This window comes from Archocentrus centrarchus, chromosome 1, assembly GCF_007364275.1.
Source record: "Archocentrus centrarchus isolate MPI-CPG fArcCen1 chromosome 1, fArcCen1, whole genome shotgun sequence".
NCBI lineage: Eukaryota > Metazoa > Chordata > Actinopteri > Cichliformes > Cichlidae > Archocentrus > Archocentrus centrarchus.
In genome coordinates, this window is record NC_044346.1 from 17,911,871 (window position 1) to 17,931,753 (window position 19,883).

The window sequence follows — 19,883 nt, forward strand, 5'->3', positions numbered from 1 at the left end:
ATTTTGCATTGTAATCAAGGTAAAATTTACCAGATGAGCTAACTCTACATTCATCCTTCAGAGAGCCCAGGGTTATGACCTGTAACCAGGGCTGTGATACGTGACCCTGTTTGGACAAGAGGAGTTCTACATTATCAGCTAAGGCTAGCATGCCTGGTTTGTTTAATGCATCCCTAAACACTATGTGCACAATGCATACACACACACACACACACACACACACACACACACACACACACACACACACACACACACACACACATAACTGCTAATTAGGGCTAAGGAGCAGGCAAATCAAGTAGTAGTATTTCATTAAGCAAAACTGAGGCACATACTTCTTGGAATCCTCTACCACATACCTGGCCATATAAGTTGCAGATAATTCCATTAAAAATGTTCTAAAAGGCACTAGCACTACAAACACAGTCAAGAGGTCCAGTTCAATGATTCGATTAAACACAAGTATGGTCCAGTAGACAGCAACAATCATGTGGCAGCACACAACTTTAAAAAACATTCACTTCCTGTAAACTGTTATGAAGAGAGAAAAAAAACACATTTTTTATACAAGGTTATAAGAATGTTATCTTCAAAGCTGAAGTTGGGGATTTTAGCATGGATGTATATGAGGATTATCTTGCTTTTGAAGACAGCCTCAAGTAACCATCAGAGGACCTGCAGTTTGTGGCTACATTTTTCAGCCTTAGAGGTTCTTGCCATCACTCAAAGGCAAGCATTTTTACAAAGGGATCAATACTACAGTCTACAGTCATACTAGCACTACAGTTGTTAAATAGGCACAGCTGTAATGTAATGCCAGAATGATGACATCCTCAAGGAACATTGTAAAATGCTAACACTTTATATGTTTATACATGGTTAGTTTAGTTGTTAGCTATATAAGCTGAAAATTCAAGAGCTACAGTTATCAACTGTTCATCCTGATAGAGGTGTGTATGTCTTTGCCAGATATCATAGCAATATCTGAATGTGAACCACATGGTAATAGTGGGAAAGTCATGGGACCATCACTTAGAAGCCATCTTCCTAAGACTGTGAACAATTGAACCAATTTTGGTGAACTGTATGGTCTTTACCTTCCAGTATAGAGTGTGTTGAGGTGTTGTGATTTGGTGCTATAGGGAGTGGTGGCCTAGGGGAGAAGAAGAGGGTTCATCACTGAGAGGACCCTGGTTCAAATCCTCGGGCTGGCATCACTGTGGGTCCCTGAGCAAGCCCACCCCCCCAGGTTGCTCCCCGGGCGCCCCTTGGCTGCCCCCTGCTCCATGCTGTGTTGTGTGTACTACATACTCCATGTGTGTGATGGGTTAAATGCAGAGAATGAATCTCACTGCATGTATATGTATGTGACAAATAAAGCTCTTTCACTATATAAATAAAATTTAATTTAATTTTCATGCTAATCCTTCCACTATTTGTTGAGACTTTTTTCAGTCTAGGACTAAATAGTCATTCATTAAGCCATTTCTGCAGGTTTGTCTAAAAAGCCCAGAAGCGATGTCACAAAAACCAATGCTTACGGCACCTTAAGGTGGTACTTTTTTTTTTCTTTTCAGTACCGTCGGTGCTGTTGGCAGCATATGTAGGCTGTCAAAAAAAAAAAAGATACTTAAATTGTAAATGGCACTAAAAATTACTATCAGTTTGGATTCTCATTTGCAGCTATATTGATACCAACAATACTGGTGTCTTGGCCTCCTGATGCAGCATCTGGAACCAGCTCCTCCCCTCACCATAAACTGAACACGTGAACAGTAAAACTTTGCAAAGCATCTTAATTACTGAGACCCCAGTCTTTATGAAGGTCAGAAAAGCTCTCATTTCAACAAAATTTAAGCATTAAACAGTTATAATGGTAACCTGGCTAGCACACATGTTAACATTAGCCATTTATCTATTAGCAGTTACTCACATTAGCTGCCTGTTATCATTGAGATAGTTGCTAGTGGCTCTGGCTAATGGCACTAGGCAGCAAACACTATCAGTCCTGCCCATCTACAACATTAATAGACTGTGTTAATTTAATCTGTAACAACACCTGGGGATGTGTTGCATTCCACGTTTGTAATAATGAGACTGATGAGAGAAAATACTAAAGAATAGTCGATATTGAGCTCAGATGTTTTAATGCAAGTTCAGCCTTAGCATAGCCTTTTAGCAAAGATAAGTAGGTGATGTCAGTTGAGGGTCTTTGTCAGACTTAACAAAAAGCTTAAGTGAGTTGGATTTTTATCTGTCATGCAGTACCAACAGAGGAGATTTATTCTGCAGCAAACATAAAACTGGTAGTCCAGCAGATGTTACAGCTGCAAAAGAGCACAGGATTTAATTTTGAATCAATCTTGAATATCATAAAGAGACAAATGGTTACCTAAATCCACACAACTGTCGCTAGTTGTCCAAGATACCTGGAACTACATACCTGCCAAACACGTGCAGGTGGCAGAAGTCGATTTGTGAACCAGTTGCAGTAACATTTTACTGCTTTCAACTTGACATCATCACTAAACTTTGCAGGTGTGTGATGAAGATCACAATGAAAGCCAAATTCAAACAAAGGTGTGATACTCCATCAACATGGTCTCTACTTGATTTCTGTTTGCTTTACTTTGCATGAACTTAAGCAAGAAATAAAAAGATAAAATCATATCTAGAAGCGTCCTGAGTTTATTTTTGTCTCTAAAACATTCGAGCTGCACTGTACATGCATACATTCAGTTGCTTTTATGGGGTAAGTAGACAAATATAGTGATGTTTACTTGTAGAATTGGTGGAGCATGGGCACAACAGAGGATTAGAAATGTTGTGCATTATGTAAATTAGTTACACTGAATCTATATTCTAAGCTGACTCAAAAAGCATAAAAAACATATTTTCAGTGCACACTTAGTGTCAACCAATCTGTTTCCTAAATATGGAAACAAGTTCAGTCATTCACTACCCAAACATTTTTAGACAAACAGCAATTATAGTCATGTAGAAAAATAATAAATTATGTTGATGGATTCACTTTTGTGGATTCAATTTTCATCTGATATTTTGCAAAGTAAAGGCAAGATTAACAAGCCTGTTAACTTTGTAGGAGAAACTTAAATCTTCAACAAGATTATAAAACACTGAATTAATTGATAGCATTACCCTGACGTTATTTCAAGTGTGTTATCCAGTGATGTAAAACGATAAATTCCTCCTCCTCAAAATACATTTAATAAAAAGAGAAAAAAAAAAGGAATGGCGAGAGAAAGGAGCACTTCTATTCATGAGTTAAACTGCTGTCTGAAGTGTAATATTTACATGTTCCTCTTTACTGTAACTGTGTTGGGGAAGTTTACAGTGGCACTGTTCATGCTGAGTATTTCACATCATATAAAACATACATCTTGTATGTGCCCATCATAAATACATTTGCAAATAAATCCATAAAAACACGAAGAAAGAATCCCTGATTGGAAACAAAAGGTTGAATTAAAATGACTTAAATACTCACAGGAATGTAAACATTGCATGTGTTGTTTTAAAAAAAAAATGCACCACTTTTCTATCTTACGGTCTTTCACTGCTTTTTCACAACCTGCTTTGGCAGAAGTGTGACAGCTGTCCTTTAATGCAATAAAGCACGTGGACATTTGGATGGCTGATGGTATCTTTTCTACCAGTTGGAGTCGAAAACCCGCTTGCACATGTTAGAGTTTTCCTGGTGAAGAGGGAATTCGGAGCCGGGAACGAGCGACTTTCTGCCCTTGCGTGACACGACATTCTTCCCCGATGGCAGGCTCTCATACTTGGTCAGATATTCACTGAAGGAAGAACATTACAAATAAAAAACTGAGCAATATAGGAGATGATTCAAATATAGCAGCAAGTCATTTACTTTTTTTTTTTTTTGTCTTTTTTTTTACCTGACTGGGAAGGTAGTTTTGTCCATCTGCATGCACACCAGGAAAGGGTATTCTGAGAACTGGACAGTGGTGATGAAGTCCAGGGATGCCTCTGTTTCGAAGCTGACCTCCATACCCACTCTCAAAAAGTCCATGTCCACAGTAACATTGCCAGTGACCACTAATGCTCCCCTGAAAACAAGTGTGAAAAATCAGGTTTGAGACAAAATAGCAACATTAAAATATATTATACCCAAAGGTGATGCTTGCCACCAGGCAAGGCAGGCAAATAGTTGCAATGTGAAAAGTTTGCAATGACAGTATGAGAGGCCTGACCTCCTCAAGGGGGCCCCACCTGACTCCACTCACTCCTACTGCAAGTGGATTACATGATTCTGTTTAAACAAGCCTAATGACAAAAAGAAAAACCACTCAACAAAAACAAGGAGTTATCCTTCCTGGAGTGAACTCTGGTGAGAGATGATAAATAATTAAATATAAGATTAAAGATATGATCTGCTTCTTCTTTTAATATGTTATCAACACACTGGTGGCATACATGCAGTTAATTTAAGCCTGTATCTTGGTGGGCTTTATCAAATGAATGAGGGTGAAGTGAATAGAAGTTAACCATCAGTTAAAGAACTTCCACACTCTTGCCTTACAGAGATGATGGGAGATATGTGTCAAGTAATCAGTTTAATTTTTGCCAAAACATCTTCATTTGGCAAGTAAATAAAAAAAAAAAAGAACAAACTGGGTGTATAATAAAGCACGGACAATCCTCTGATTCCATGTAAACTTGGTTTGGTTGCTCCTCCTATGTTTGCTTGTTTATTTTTTGCTTCTAATGCTTTTAAAGGCTCCCCTGCCTGTGAGTATTGCTGAGTCTAAGTGTGGCTATTTGATGGGACCAGTGAATACTACTGGTATTTTTTCATCTTCAGTTACAAAGATATTATGATGCATTGCACATGATTGTCTGAAGTGTATTGCATTTGAGTAATGGATTTGTGTTATTAATCTGTGACATGAACTTCTGAAATGTCTTTCACCTGATAAACTCAAATTTAAGATTTTTTTTTAATTATTATGAAAGTACATTTTTAAAATGTAGCCAATCAGTAATTAGCACATTCTGTAGACTTGACTTATAAGACATTATAAATCATTTCACCAACCAGAAGGAAAAGTAAGCTTGCTGTAAGTTTGCTCATGGAGACATGGTGAAATGCCAATGTGGTTTGTTCTGCTTCTATAGATAGCCTGACAGTCTATTATCAGAGTAGAAGAGGTGCAACTATGGCAATCCATTCACCTGCCTCTGCCATTCCCCTGCCCACAAATAATCATGAAGTCCAGCTCCAAGATGTGACCCCCAACAACGGTCTACAAACTGAAACACTGTTTCCAACATCAGACAAAGACAGCTGATGACAACGAGCCTTTTGGCTCACTCAGCTACATCAACATTTATTTGAATGTTGACTATTGTATATTCTCATTCTCTAAATAACAATAAATTGACCGAATCTGCCTTGACTAAAATACTGAAATATTCGTTACCTTTCCTAATTGCATCTCACTGAAGCTTTACTTTTTAATGTTTCTCAGTGTTTAATGAATTAGTTAAACAGTTCTGGGATATTCTAGACACAAGCTGTTGAGATTTGATGTGGAGCGCTTTCTTCCACAGGAATGTTAAAAATCTGTAGCATTACTCTTTACCCTCTGTTTCATCACCGGATGCCGAGAGCTAACTGATACCAACCCAGTGACGTGTAGTTACCATTTTGCATTGACTGTAATGTTTTTAAAATAGAGAACCAGACAGACCTGATGTCACATCCACACAAACCTACAAGTGTGACAGGAGTGAAGCACAATACTGGAGCGTGTCCAAAGTGCCGATGGAACAAATGAATCAGGCAACACTTATAGACCTTCTAAAGTTCACATAAGTCCAACATCAACATAAATCTATTTGCAGTCGAGTGATGTGGTTTAGAATCGACGTTCAGAGATTGTTTTCTAAGAACTGCCTTTCAAAGGCGCTTTGACCTGTTTTTATGCCACTGGGAAAGTTGTTTATTTCATTGTTTTGAGGCTGTACCTGTTATTGACGCTGGTCTTGGACTCTCTGTACCACAGACTGATCTCCATGCCTCCAGAAATGTCAATGGCTAGCCCTCCTTGAAACTCTGCACTTGCCTTCAGACCAGACTGCAGCTCGATGACCTGCAGGACAGCAAATAGGAACAAATCACACAATGGATGCTAATTAAGATAGTATATGAAAAAAAAGAAGGAAGGAAAGTCCCATTCTGATAATTGATATGACAAGTTCTCCTTAATGGGGCATGAAAATATAATAAGTCTTTCTAGATATTCAGTAATGTAAACATGTGAAAATGAATCCTAAAAAACAAGCAGCTGTGTCTTCTAGTTTTCACTTTATATCACATTTAGTCTTTGTGTATAGTATGCAAAAAACAGACCAATGCATATCATCACTAAGTCTTCATCACAGTCTGACAAACATAATCAGTCATGAGTATCAGTCTACCCAACACATGTGGCCTATTATATATCCCACAGATGGTGCTAAAAAAAAAAAAAACCCAAACATATATAAGCCTGTAATAAGACAAAAAAAGAATCTCTCTTTTTGCATCATAAAAAAAAAAAAACCAGCAAATGCTATTAAATATAGGCTGTTCTTTTTACCGTCAAATGAAAAGACCAAAACTAAAAATGAATCACTTTTACTATCCAAACTAGCTGACAAAACATAAATTAATCTATGACTGAAAATAGCCCCAACAGAGCGCGGGGCTACAGTCACAGACAGGGAATAACCCTTTTCCTCTGACCGAGTGCAGTCAGAACCAATTCCATGTATCTCCACCAAAAAGTCGACACCAGCAGAGCACCACCGGGCCCAAAAAAAGCATAAAATAACACAAACCTTATCCTTAGAAAAGATATTAAAGTAAAATAAAAAGCATTGCTTTTAAAGTAGTCACAGTAAAAATGCCACATCCTTGTATCAGCTTTACACATTTAGACCTATTCACATTGGCATCACTCCCCTCAACAGCTGGAGTTATTAACTGTGATCCTTTGCTCTCTCTGTCTGTGTACACATACTGACCAATTGCATCTGAGCCCAGCATGACTCATGTGAGCTTTTTCAGCCCTGCGTCCTCTACGGTTCCTAAACATTTACTTTAAGTTTGACTTCAGCGTTCAGTCTCCTCAGTCTCCGTCTCCAGTGTCAAAGTCTACTTATTGCACTCTCAGTCATCCACGTGGCAACATGATGTAGCGACAATCAAGGCACTTGTGACTTTACAGTGTACACATGTATCTTTTTTTGATCAGTGCTGTTTTTCCTCAATGTGACCTTGAAGAGAGTGCACTGTAATCTGCAAATCTAACACTGTGCAGTTGATTAATGACCTTATTAATGACCTGATTAATGATCTTAATGCAGTGGCTTACCTCAGAATGATCTGATAGCAGGATGAGACCCTTCACTACATTTATGGGGTCTCCAGTCATAGAGAACATTTTGGACATGAGGTCACTGTAGCCCTTGAAGAAGGTGACAGGTCGCAGCTGTATGTCAAAAAGCAAAGCCGACATCCCAGCAAATGACTCCAGGTCTTCCTCCCCCTCATCAGGTGTGGCAGCAATCAGAGACTCCAGACCCTGGGCCTCGATCGCAACCTGGAAGAGAAATATTCACATTTCATGTCTCAGTCTATGTAGAAAATTCAGTGATTTTCATGATACTCGCTAAGTTTGTAATCACTGTTGGTTTACCTGTAATCCATGCAGCGTTGCTCCGTTACTAGCACCGAAAATATTCATGTTGCTTCTTCTCAGGATCCCAGAGCCTGAATACAGGATGTCCAAACTGTATGTGGAGGTCACATCAGCAGCCTCTGCAGGGAGCAGACTTTTACTTATTACTAATTCAAGAGCACAAGCAAGGCATTAAAAGTGCTCTGTTAGCATGCTTGTATCTGTGTTTGCTTAAAAAAACTGAGAATGAAGACTGGTAAAGATGGATATTTTCTTTAATTAAGCTGACTCACTTTTTATATTTTATCTCAAATCATAAATATTTCAACCAAATTTTGTGGTTTTGTTTTTTTTTTCAATTTTATTTATTTATTTTTTAACTTACGCGCCATGAATCCTGAAAATGCAGATGATGAGCCAACTTTTGCAAAGCGGTCATAGTTATGGGCAGTCATGTCCTTCATGGCTTGCCATAGCACTTTGCTGAAAAAAAAAATGCAGAAAATTCTTTTGTTTAAACATATCATCCATATATCTGTAATGCTTTGATGCATCAGTAGATTATTTCCCTATAACACACCTGGCAGGCATCTGGAAGCGAAGGATGTCCTGGATCTTTGACAGCATGTACTTGTTCATTTCATGTGGCAGGTTTCCGATGGACAGAAGCAGATTCTTCACCTCCATGTATGTGGGGTTGCTACTGAGGATGACATCGGCAGCGGCAGCTCTCACATTTTTCTCATAGATGCGTCGATTCTGGTGGTAAACCCTGTTCACTGTTTGTTTGACCTAAAAAAAAAAGATTAGATGGTAGAAAAGTATCTTGGTGTCTAATTAACTAACCATAGAGTAACATTCGGTAAATAAACTGTCGTGTACCTCACTGGTTATGAGAGTCGCATCGTATCTCTGCAGGCCAGTGAGGGCGATGATGCTGTAGGCTCCCACTTCTGACTCTGCATATTTTGTTAAGATAGGAATGGCCTCAGGGAGGAGAGAGTTTTTTAGGGCCAAAAGGTACATCTGGACCTCCGACTCAACCGTTGTGCTGTCGGGACCGTTTAATATCACCTTCTTCACCTGCTCCACAGTCTGAGGGATAAACACACAGCGGAAAATCATCATCAGTCAGCTGTTGCTCATTTTGATGGCTTTTCCAATATATTCCAGTATATAATGTACATTTTCAGGTCCTTAAGAGACAATGGGTTTTATTTAGAGTAACTTCTTTTCTAGATGACTCACAGGTAAGTTGCAGCCTCCTTTCTGACAGAGTTTGTGGACCAGGGCTCCCATAATGATCACCACTGATTCTTTGATATCAGTACTGCCAATTTTTCCTTTAGAAATTTCCTGAAAGGAAAGCGCTTTTTATTACAAATTAGTGAAAACACTGACTGCTGGCAGGTAATCCCACGTGAATCCTGCATTATTATCTAGAGACCACCTGATTCTTATGATGCATACTAAGTGACAGACGTCCTTAGACTTTGCTTTAATGTGAAACTCACCAGCAGGGCCTGGAGCATCCTCTCATTGGGATGTGAGGCAAAGCCACATGCATAGAGAAACCTCTCCTGCAGAACCAAACCTTTGGCATCAGTGAAGTTAAGGAATTCAAGCATGGCCTCTAGAGATTCAGAGGTCTGAGAGGATGTTACAGCATCAACCACTTGAGGTCTGATATCAGGAGAAAGAAGTTAAGACAGAGCAGTCAGTAAAGAGGAAATAAGATGCGAAAAAATAAAATAAAAAGTGGAGGAAGGAGCTCACTTACAGAGACGTCTTGCTGGCACTCTTCAGCACTTTGAGGATCTCATCCTTAGGCGCCTTTCTAATGGTCTGGATGAGGGCCAGGAAGCTCCGAGGAGCCCTGGCTTTGGACAGGCTCTCTGGCTCCAGCTGCTTCTTTTCAGCCTGCCAATGTTCGAACAGCTAAGAGAGAGAACGCAGGGGAGAGGGGATTGGAACACAGATCATCTTCAGTAAGTAATGAAAGTACAAAAATACACAGTATCTGTTTACCAAGACTGTACTATTAAGAGTTATTTTATTTTAATGACTAAAACAGCTCAACCTGAACCCAGTTTTCATATTCAGAAGGAGATTTAAATGCACTGAAAGAGCACCTGGTTAGGAAACATTAGCTCTTAGTTCTTTCTCTGTCCTGCTAGAATGAATGTGAAGAGATATTAAGGTTCATTATGGTTATTTTAATTAGCATTTTTAAAGAACTTCTACATTTGTATCCATGGAATAGGATGTCATCAAAGTATGGCATCTAGCAGGACAACGCTGCGTGGGAGTGAAGATCTGGTGCCTGTAGTAAACAGTTACTTACTGTTGGACAGCCTTTACACTGGGATTTGACTTTCTCAGCCACAATACCAACAGCTGCCAGTTTGGCATCTATTGACTTGACAACCGCAGCAGCATCTTTCCCAGCAGCCTCCAGTGGTCCTGCCTCTGTACCAACCAATTTCAGGCTTTGCCTGGGAAAGAAGGAGGTACAATTTTAAGCGTGCAGTCATGAAACACAGAAGCACAGATGAATTCACCATTAAGGCATTTACCTGGAAACGACTTGAGCTGCAACAGATCTGCGAGCGTTGACAGCCAGTGAGTGTGTTTCTTCGGCCACAGCTGAGCGGATGAAACCATTTTCGAGTGTGAACACTGTAACAGAACTGGACTTCCTACTCATACCCAAGACCTGGGTGGGGGACAAATTCAAAGCATCTATAAGCAACTCACAAAAGCTGATATTTTAACATGTTCAGAGTTGAGGATGCTGACTGACCTTACTGTGAGTGGTAAATCCAGTCTCTTCTGTCTTACATGTCTTTAGGTTCTTGGTTCTTGTTACTTGACCTTTTACTGCCTTGTACTCAACTGTACACCTCCCAGACACATCGTTCTGTTTAAAGAGATATCTTGTTTATATTAGTTACATGCATGAAAATATGTTAAAATGAATGTGAAATAAGAATTAGTTTGTAGTTTACCTCTACGACCTTCCCGGAATTGAGCTGCACCTGCAGCAAGCTGGCCAGGCCTCTTTTTAGATTTTTGACTGTTGCGGGTTCTGCCCAGTAGGAATAAAATGCTTTTGCCTAAAGTGTACATGTAAAAAGAAATCAACATGTCAGGGCGGAATTTTACACTCTCAAACAATGTATCTTAAACTGCAGCAGCAGTTAAAATAGCTACTGAGGCAAACAACCTTCAATTTTGCACATGCTGCAACTGACAATGGATTTACAGGTGTCAGTTTTCCTTTGCACACTTGTGTACAGAAACATGTGTGCATAGTTGTGACATCAGGGACTATTTGCATTACATACAGGCATAAGTGTTATTCTTTGAAGTGCAGCTCAAAATCAAACCTAGAAGGGCTTTGGTATACATTTAATACAATTAATAAAAGATCTGAAGCAAACATAATGTAATGGCTAAGATATATTTAATTTTTTAATCATTCTAGTTTTAAATATATTCATACATCACACTTGTACTTTCAACACAAACAAACATACTGGAAGTCGGTTACTTTAGGCTTCCAGTATATTACTGTTCAACATATTACTGTAGAATATGTTGAAACAATTGAAAAAAAAAAATGAAACATGTCAGCTCTTTAAGGAACAAACTGAGCAATCAAGGCTCTTTTGAAATCACCTTCTGTATTATTGATGTTGCAAATACACACAAGCAGTGCCACACAAAACTCTCAAATATATTCTGAACCATGCAGCTCTGTCACTCAGGCTTTATAGTAAACAGACTTCAAATGATCCAGATCAGGTTGACCCTATATTTAAATTATCACACCACAAATTTCTCCAATGAGGTTTCAGTTTGGCTCAATAATGGACTTTGACTCTCAGTCATGAGTTTAGAGATCAGCCAGTTACATCATCCTACAGTGTCTCCTTTACAGTATGTAATTTATTCGTGGCCCTCAACCACAATATCAGATAGGACCACCATAAATATACCCTCCACTGCTACTCTGTGTATTTTTCCTGCCACAGCCTGCCATCGATAAAAATAAACTAACAACACCAAGGGAGACACTCTTCTATCACATTTCACACACGCTTAAAACTCTGCTCCAAACTGGACCTGAGGTGAAATTTTAGCTAAAATGTGTGAGGCTTAAAACACTGAAATATTAAAAAATATGTCCAAGCATATCAAAAGTTCAAACAGTATTTAAGAAGATATATTATAAGTAAAAAAAAAAAGACAAGATAAAATATTAAATATTTTAAAATAGCAAAATTAAAAAGATTTAAAAAAAATTAAAAATATTAAAAATAGCAAATATAATAATGCCAGATTGTTAAAAGGAAAAAAAAAATCATTTGGCTGACATCGATAACAAAACAACAAACTGTTTATTCGTCCTACAGTTTGACTGGTAAATGCTGCACAGGCAGTTTTTCTAAGCATTTTTATATTTTTATGTATCTCTGGTTTATCTTTTCCTTCTAGCCTTTTAAATTGTTTATCTGGGCAAGTTTATCTAGATGTTCAATATTTATATATTTTTGTATATTTTATTCCATTTAAATTTACTTCCCCTTCAACCTATTTTTTGTTTGTATGCTGCTGTCTCACAGCACAACACAACACATTGCTTCAAACAAACTGTGTCATGGGTTTATTGCAGGTCTTTGTATTATAGTGTATTGCATTGTATTATATTGTAATAAATTTTTAAATGACAGCAGTTATTACAAATCAAAAGCTGAAGCAAATTGATTAGATTTCTTTTTTTTTTCTTTTTTTTTACAAACTGGGAATCCAAAAGTTCATCCAGTCTCATTAGGCTTCATTACCTTTACCACTAATGTGCTCATCAGCAGTATAAAGCTTTGAAACTGATGATGCCATAACTATTTTTTGCTACAGCTTATAAAGAGTGGTTTAATGATGAATATCTTAATTTTTGTGGCCCTGCACCTGTAATCAATTCCACAAAAACAGACTCATTCTAGCAGTTTCTTCAACATGAGTAGGAAACAGGAATGAAACATCTCACAACCAGAATGATCCTCCACCAACCCACAGTCAGTCTTTTAGTTAGGTTCTGTCATTCGCTGATTTATTTATTGACCCTTTGAACCAGCTGACCTTTGCACATACACACACGCACATCTGTCTGGTATTTCCGCTGCCAGCATCATCACTTTATCATAATCAAAGTAAGCTCATTAACTCTCTGATGACAACAACAGTGCTGCGACTGCTGCGAGGACACTACTGACTTTCTATCACTGCTTATATCAGCATGTCTTCCCTTTAAAAGAAAGAACGAAAACAACAACTGGCATTCAGAAAATGCTGATGTTGTTAGATCAGAAACTACTCTGATGTTCACTGGCTAAGACTGAAGGTATAACAGTGGCAGCATTAACGTTCTTACCTTTCCATTTTTTAGATGCACCAAGAAAGGTTTTGTTAGAGCTGCTAGTTTGTTTTTCCCCAAAATGCTTTCAGTTGTGGATCCATGTAGGATGTTTTTTTTCTCCGATCTGGGAGACACAGGCTCTATCCTCAAATTTGAGATCTGTTAAAGAGAGATTTATTAATTCCAACAAAAACCTGACATCCTTTTTTGCTTGCCTTGCCAGCATATCACAAGCTAGCAGTGAAAGAAGCACGCAAGCTTGAGTATGAGTTTCATTAAAACGGATTTGTAGTTAGAGTTCTAACTTGATTTAACATTAAATAAATGTACAATATAATCACATCATGTTCTCTCTCAGGATATATTTGGGTCCACATACTGCCAGTTGAATCAGCTGGTCATCCTTGTTGCTCTGATCTCTCCAAACCAGGTTAACATTCACATCACTTGAGATCCTGTAGCCACCACTGCCCTCTTTTGACCCCCTGGCTCTGTCTACCAGGACCTCAGTGGTGTAGCTGAATTTGTACAGCTGGGTGTTGTTCAGCCGGGGTCCAGCAGCAGCAGCACCTGAAGAAATACAGGAAACAAAACAAGCTAGAGTCATCTATGAAAAGACTTTCAGCTCAGGCAATTTGTTATTATTATTATTATTATCATTATTATCCATCGCTGCAGCAATCGAGTCTTTGTTATTTTTAGGAGAATACAGCTGTGAGCAGTGACTGAAAATCTTTCCTTGTTATTCCTTGTTGAAGCTCCAAATTTTTCCTGGTAAGCTGGTAAGCTGAGGGTGTTTATCAGAAAATCACATCAGTAACACAATAGGTTAGGTTTGTGAAAAGCCAAAGACATATTTTGGGAGTTTATTTCATTTAAAAGGTTTCTGCTTAGTATGGCATTTTAAATCTCAGTCATCAAACTCCAACAAAGAAATGGTGTTCAGACACTGTCCAAAACAGTCAATGCAGCAAACTGATTATTAAAACACTGACAATAAGACTGAGCAATGAGCGGATCTGAACATTTACAGCAAGTCTGTGCTTGTAATTTACGATGTTTTTAATAAGAATGTTCAGATGGACTGTTATGAGGCTCTGCATCTCTACATTTATAAGTTGCATCCAAATAAAATAACATTCACATTATTCATATACATTTTGTAACAAATTCACTACAATAAATGCACAAATTGTCATGAGATTCCTCCCCTTGTAGAGCTGCTATAATTCAATCAGCGGTCATTAACTGGGTGTGTTCCAAGTGAGAGAAGATAAAACTCTCTGCCAGGCTCTATTAGTGACAACCTTTCAGTTAGATATGACATCAGTCCACCGGGGAAGACAGACTGACGTGTCAGTACCTGATTTCATCACTGGTCACTGTGCCCTGATTTGATCAGTTCGTGGATCCATCTGTTCACTGGCCACAACTAGAAGGATCTTTCAGAGCGATCTGAAGCCTATCACCATTAGAAATAGTACATATTACATGCTTTTTGTTGGTTTACTGCTTCACCTCTTATCAACTGATGATTTCACCACACAGCACCATGTGAAGCCACTCCACTGATATTGAATGTGGAGGATTCATTCATTTGTGGATTTGAAAGTTTCAGTGTCTCAGAGACATAAAGCAAGAAAATCATAAACAACTTAGAAAGACCAACAATAATTTCTCCAACATCTCTTTTCTGCAGGCGCCTCAAGACGACAGCAAAGTGTCAAAGTTTTGACCCATTACTCCAAATCGAGAAAAAGTAGCTATCTTCTAGTCCCGAATAACGCAATCACCCTTCACTATAACTCACTGCTAAAAACTCCTGTTCCCTCTAAAACCCCCAAAGTCCCCTCAGAAAAACGCATCAACTCACCTTTAGCAGAAGCTGAGGCGGAGGAGGCTGCGCAAATCAAGAACACAACAAAAGTCAGCATTGTGTGTCCTCGCGTTGCAGCCAGATGAATGAAAAAAAAGAGGAGTCAGTGGATGAAGTGGCACCACAGGGCCAAAAAAGAAAGGCAAAGCAGCTTCAAGCTTCTTCTACTTAGTTTTATCGGAGGGGAGGGCAGACTCCAAACTCCACGCTCAAGTACTAAGTACGAGATAACCAGCAAATCATTAACCTCAGCAGCACAGGTTAGACAGGAACATCTCTCAGCAGCTGCAGCCATGTGTCCCCTTTTAACGCAGCCGTGCAGCGTTAGTCTGCGCGAGGACTTAATCGATGAAACTCGATTATCTGATTGATTCAAGTCATCAAGTAAGTGAGACGTCTGAGATTTCAGGTCCGCGGTGCGCGCTGACTAGTGAGCAAACAACAGAGAAAAGTTACTTTTGAGCGAAAAAAATTTTTTTTTATTTATTTATTTTTTCGTAACAGGGAAAAATATTGACAGAGAGTTTAAATTAACCACGAGGGGTATGAGAGAGAGGGCTCCTCATGTTGAACACCTTTCACCTCATTTCATCGTGCCATGAACAGTCGATACTTTGTCGTCGTGTCTTGGTTGGAGGAAATGGGCAGTCTGTGGGAGAAACCAGCCCCGTGGGTCAGATTACAGCATCTCAGTGGACCCTAACATTTACAAATTTCTGCTGTGGGCCAGAATGTGTATGTGTTTTATGATCATACCATATATACTGTACATATGTAGTTGCTCTTGTGCATACTGTACTGCAAATCTCTGCGCTGTTAATTGTCTCGCCTGTGTGGACGCCGGTTGATTAAGATCCCACTAATTAAAATGGACCCCCCTTAAGTCTGAATCTCTTTAAGTTTGCTTCTTGCAGAACTGTGACTTGTAGAATCTTATCCTTGTGAGTAAGGGGGCAGGTGAATAGCCTTACTGAGCTGAAGCTAATATTATTTATTTTAATACTATTTAAATCATAGAGCGGGGTCAGCAGATGCTGAGGTGCATAATGCGCAGAGGCTGCCAACTTTCTACAGAGTCAGTCCCTACAGACCTCCAAACTTCATGTGGCCTTCATATAGGCTCAAGAACAGTGTGTAGAGAGTTTCATGGAATGGGTTTCCATGGCTGAGCAGCCGCATCCAAGCCTTACATCACCAAGCACAATGCAAACTGTTGGATGCAATGGTGTAAAGCAGGCTGCCACTGGACTCGAGAGCAGTGGAGATGTGTTCTCTGGAGTGAGGCATCACTCTTCTCTGTCTGGATATCTGATGTACGAGTCTGGGTTTGGCGGTTGCCAGGAGAACAGTCCTGAACTGTAAAGTTTAGTGGGGTGGGTTATGGTGTGGAGTTATTTTTTAGGACTTGGGTTCGGCCCCTTAGTTCCAGTACTGAGACATTTTGGATAATTTCATGCTCCCAACGTTGTGGGAACAGAACCTCAACCTGATAGAACACCTTTGGGATGAATTAGAGCGGAGACTGTGAGCCAGGCCTTCTTGTCCATTTGTGAGGTCTTGCCTGATTCCACAAATGTGTTTCTGGAAGAATGGTCAAAAATTCCCATAAACACTCCTAAACCTTGTGGAAAGCCAGAAGAATTGGAGCTGTTATAACAGCAAAGGGTGGTCCGACATCATATTAAACCCCATGGATTAAGAATGGGATGCCTTTCAAGTTCATATGTGTGTGAAGGCAGACAAGCGAATGCTTTTGGCAGTATATATTGTAGCTTTCCTGCAGATAAGTGAGAAAGATGCGCGTCAAGGCCTGCGGCATACATACAAACAACAGAACAGAATACAACACTGTACAAACACATAACACAATGAAAACCTTTCTTCAGATAAAGCATGAAATATAATAATAAAAGGACCAAACAGAGTGTCTCCTTTGAGACACAAATTCGACTGATGGCTTATATTGCATATACACATTTACTGAAAATGTAAACATATATTTAAAATGATTGACTTGTTTTGGAGCCTGTCCCAGCAGTCACAGGGTGAGAGATGGGATACACACTACAGCTTGGCAGTCTGTTGCAGGGCTAACACAGAGAGACAGACAACTATTCACACTTACATTCAAACCTATGGTCAATTTAGAAGTGCCAGTTAACCTATCCTGTATGTGTTTGAACTGTGGGAAGAAACTGGAGCACCCAGACAGAACCTGTGCAAGCATGAGAACAACTCCACACAGAAAGGCCCCAGCGAGCTGGTGGATTCGAAACCAGGACCTTTTGGCTATGAGGCAGGAGTTCTAATTACTGAACCATTATGTTGCCCGCATCATAACAATGGATTTTTTTTTTATCCTGTTGTAAAATTTTAAATTTAAAGTTTAAGTTTAAATGCCCACAAATGTTTTTATTTCAATTTAATTTATATAACACCAAATAAACAGTCCTGGGCCGGTGGCCCAGTGTTTTATGTTCCTTTTGTATAGTTCTGTTTTGTTATTTCTGTCTTATTTTGGTAGTGTCTTGGTCCTTGTGCTTTAGGTTTAGTTTGCTTCCCTTTGTCTCGTCAGCGTTATTGTGTTCAGCTGTGCTCCCTGTTGTTTCTTCTTCCCTCATTATTCCCTGGTGTATTTAAGTCCTGTGTTTCCTCTGCTTGTTGTTGCGTCCTCGTTGTCCTTCTCCTGCTGTGTGTGCCCTGTTGTTGCCTTATATCTGGAATTGAAGTCAAGTAATTTTGTTGTAAACCTGAACTGGTTCTGTTCATCCCTGCCTTCCATTCTGCATCTGGTAAATAAAGCTGCGTTTTTAATTTTACCTCTGCTTCGTGTATCCTGCACTGGGGTCCTCTTCCTACCTGCCACACAGACATTTCATGACAGAAAGCTAATGACCCTACAATAATTACAAAAAAAACATACAATAACATACAGTACCAGTCAAAAGTTTGGACACACTCACCCATTCATATGAATAGGTGAGTGTAGGTACTTTCCACAGGTCGCCTGTCTATCGCAGGGATACCACAGAGTGGGAGACAACCATTCACACTTAAAATCACAGGTATGGGAATCACCAGTTAACCTGACATGCATGTCTTTGAACTGTGGGAGGGAGCTGGAGTACCCAGAGAACTCACACAGACACAAGGAGAAGATGCAAACTCTTCTTGATGCAAGATATTTATATTAATTACAAAGCAGCAGTTCCACGTAAAGTTATTATACCTTGACCTTCTAAGTTGTTAGTGCATTGGGCATTAGGTTTGATTATTAAGTGATTTCTTTGACATGCAAACAAATTGTAGATGCTGGCATCCACACACTGCATAAAAGGGTTGCAATCAGTAAAAAGAATTAAATAAAAGGTATTCATAAAAGAAGAATTATAGCCTTAGAGTTTTTCTTCACAATGCTATGAGGCGCTGCACAAGTGAAAGCAACAATAAAAAGGTGTGACTAACTCCTGAACTCCAGATAACGCCAATAAAGTTATATTGTAATAGCCTATAAAGTGAGAAAATAATGCATGTAAAAACAACATTTAGTAAAAGAAAGGTGTGGAGCTCATTAACCTGTTTTCAATGCCTTCACTGCAATGACAGGGTCAGCTTTGAACAAGGGACAACATCACATTACAAACAGGCACACATGTGGTTAGAAGTCGTTCACAGTCTTCCTCTGTTTAACATGGAAAGACTAGGCATGACTGAATGGACCAAAAAATCTTTTTAATCTGAGTAAGAGCAAACAAAGGGCAGCAATAACAGTAAAACATACATTTTTGAGACATCTTATATTGTCGCTATCTGAAATCTGGATAAAAAGGTTGTTGATGGTATTGTAGATACATGAATGAATGACACACACAAGGAAACAAATTCCCAACAATGCCACTAATTTGGCACTCATAATCACAGGACAGGAGAGTGAACATGTTTGAGAGGAAGACTGATTATATTAGTGGGAAACATGTCAACCTTTTTTTTTTCTCTCTCTTTACAGCCTAAAAAAGGATCAAAAATCACACTGAGGCCGATAACACCTAATGTATGCCAAAGGTCAATCCCTGATAACTCAGAAAACAGACACTCTGTGCTGGTTATTGGTGACATGTTGGTAGAAAAGTAAATGTGTGGATGTGTGTCTATAGTTCTAATCTAATTAACACTTCAACTAAAACCAGTCTTAGAGTGGACTGCTAATTTTCTTTTTGAATACACACTTAATTTGAGTGTTTTTAACAGCTAAAAATTCAATCAAGCACTATTAAGCACATAATGTACTGGTCATTGCTGGCCAGTGAACAACAGTGAGGGCAGAACAAGGATGAAGGCAGAACTTAAGTATTTCATAAGCTGTATATAAACATTTGACACATTGTTTATGATACTCTGAAGTGAATATGTAAGCACGTATAAGTGTTTATCCATGTCCAACACTAATTCATTATGTGGTCACCAATAAGTAGAGGTTGCTCTGTTAACAATGATGCTGTTGATGGATTTATAAATCAGGCATAAAGAGAAAGTAAAGTGGGCTTCAAAATACTGCAAAAATTAAAAATTTGCCGGAGCTGAACCACACTGCAGTGTACATGTACTTTTTCTGAAAGCTAAATCAAGTGACACCAAACAAGTGTTACAGCATTAAATAATTTTGTTCTTCACAGTTTTGCCTGATAATTTAAATAGATTTTCAGAAATCATCCAAAATCACAAGTTAAATTGATTTTTAAATGGTTTCATCTCCTGTAACTTTCATTGTTAGGTCCATGTGTGGGCTTAATGGATCACAGGATGTAATCAGTAGTTTCAGTTGCATGTTGAACTGACTGAGCTGAAACACTGAAATGATCTATTCTAATAGATCATTTAA

General features: G+C 38.9%; 1 protein-coding gene across 1 annotated transcript; it reads right to left on the bottom strand.

The window, feature by feature from the left end:
• Nucleotides 1-2,672: 2,672 nt before the first annotated feature.
• mttp (microsomal triglyceride transfer protein) lies at nt 2,673-15,265 on the bottom strand. The gene is made up of 18 exons (XM_030733770.1): nt 15,002-15,265; nt 13,508-13,698; nt 13,144-13,287; nt 10,718-10,825; nt 10,513-10,629; nt 10,286-10,425; nt 10,054-10,204; nt 9,490-9,647; nt 9,224-9,392; nt 8,958-9,065; nt 8,592-8,804; nt 8,290-8,501; nt 8,095-8,192; nt 7,728-7,849; nt 7,404-7,631; nt 6,013-6,137; nt 3,921-4,091; nt 2,673-3,818 (listed from the first exon to the last, which is right to left on the bottom strand). The coding sequence occupies exons 1-18, from the start codon at nt 15,060-15,062 to the stop codon at nt 3,671-3,673; spliced, it is 2,664 nt and encodes an 887-aa protein (XP_030589630.1). The 5' UTR covers nt 15,063-15,265; the 3' UTR covers nt 2,673-3,670.
• Between the last annotated feature and the right edge of the window lie 4,618 nt (nt 15,266-19,883).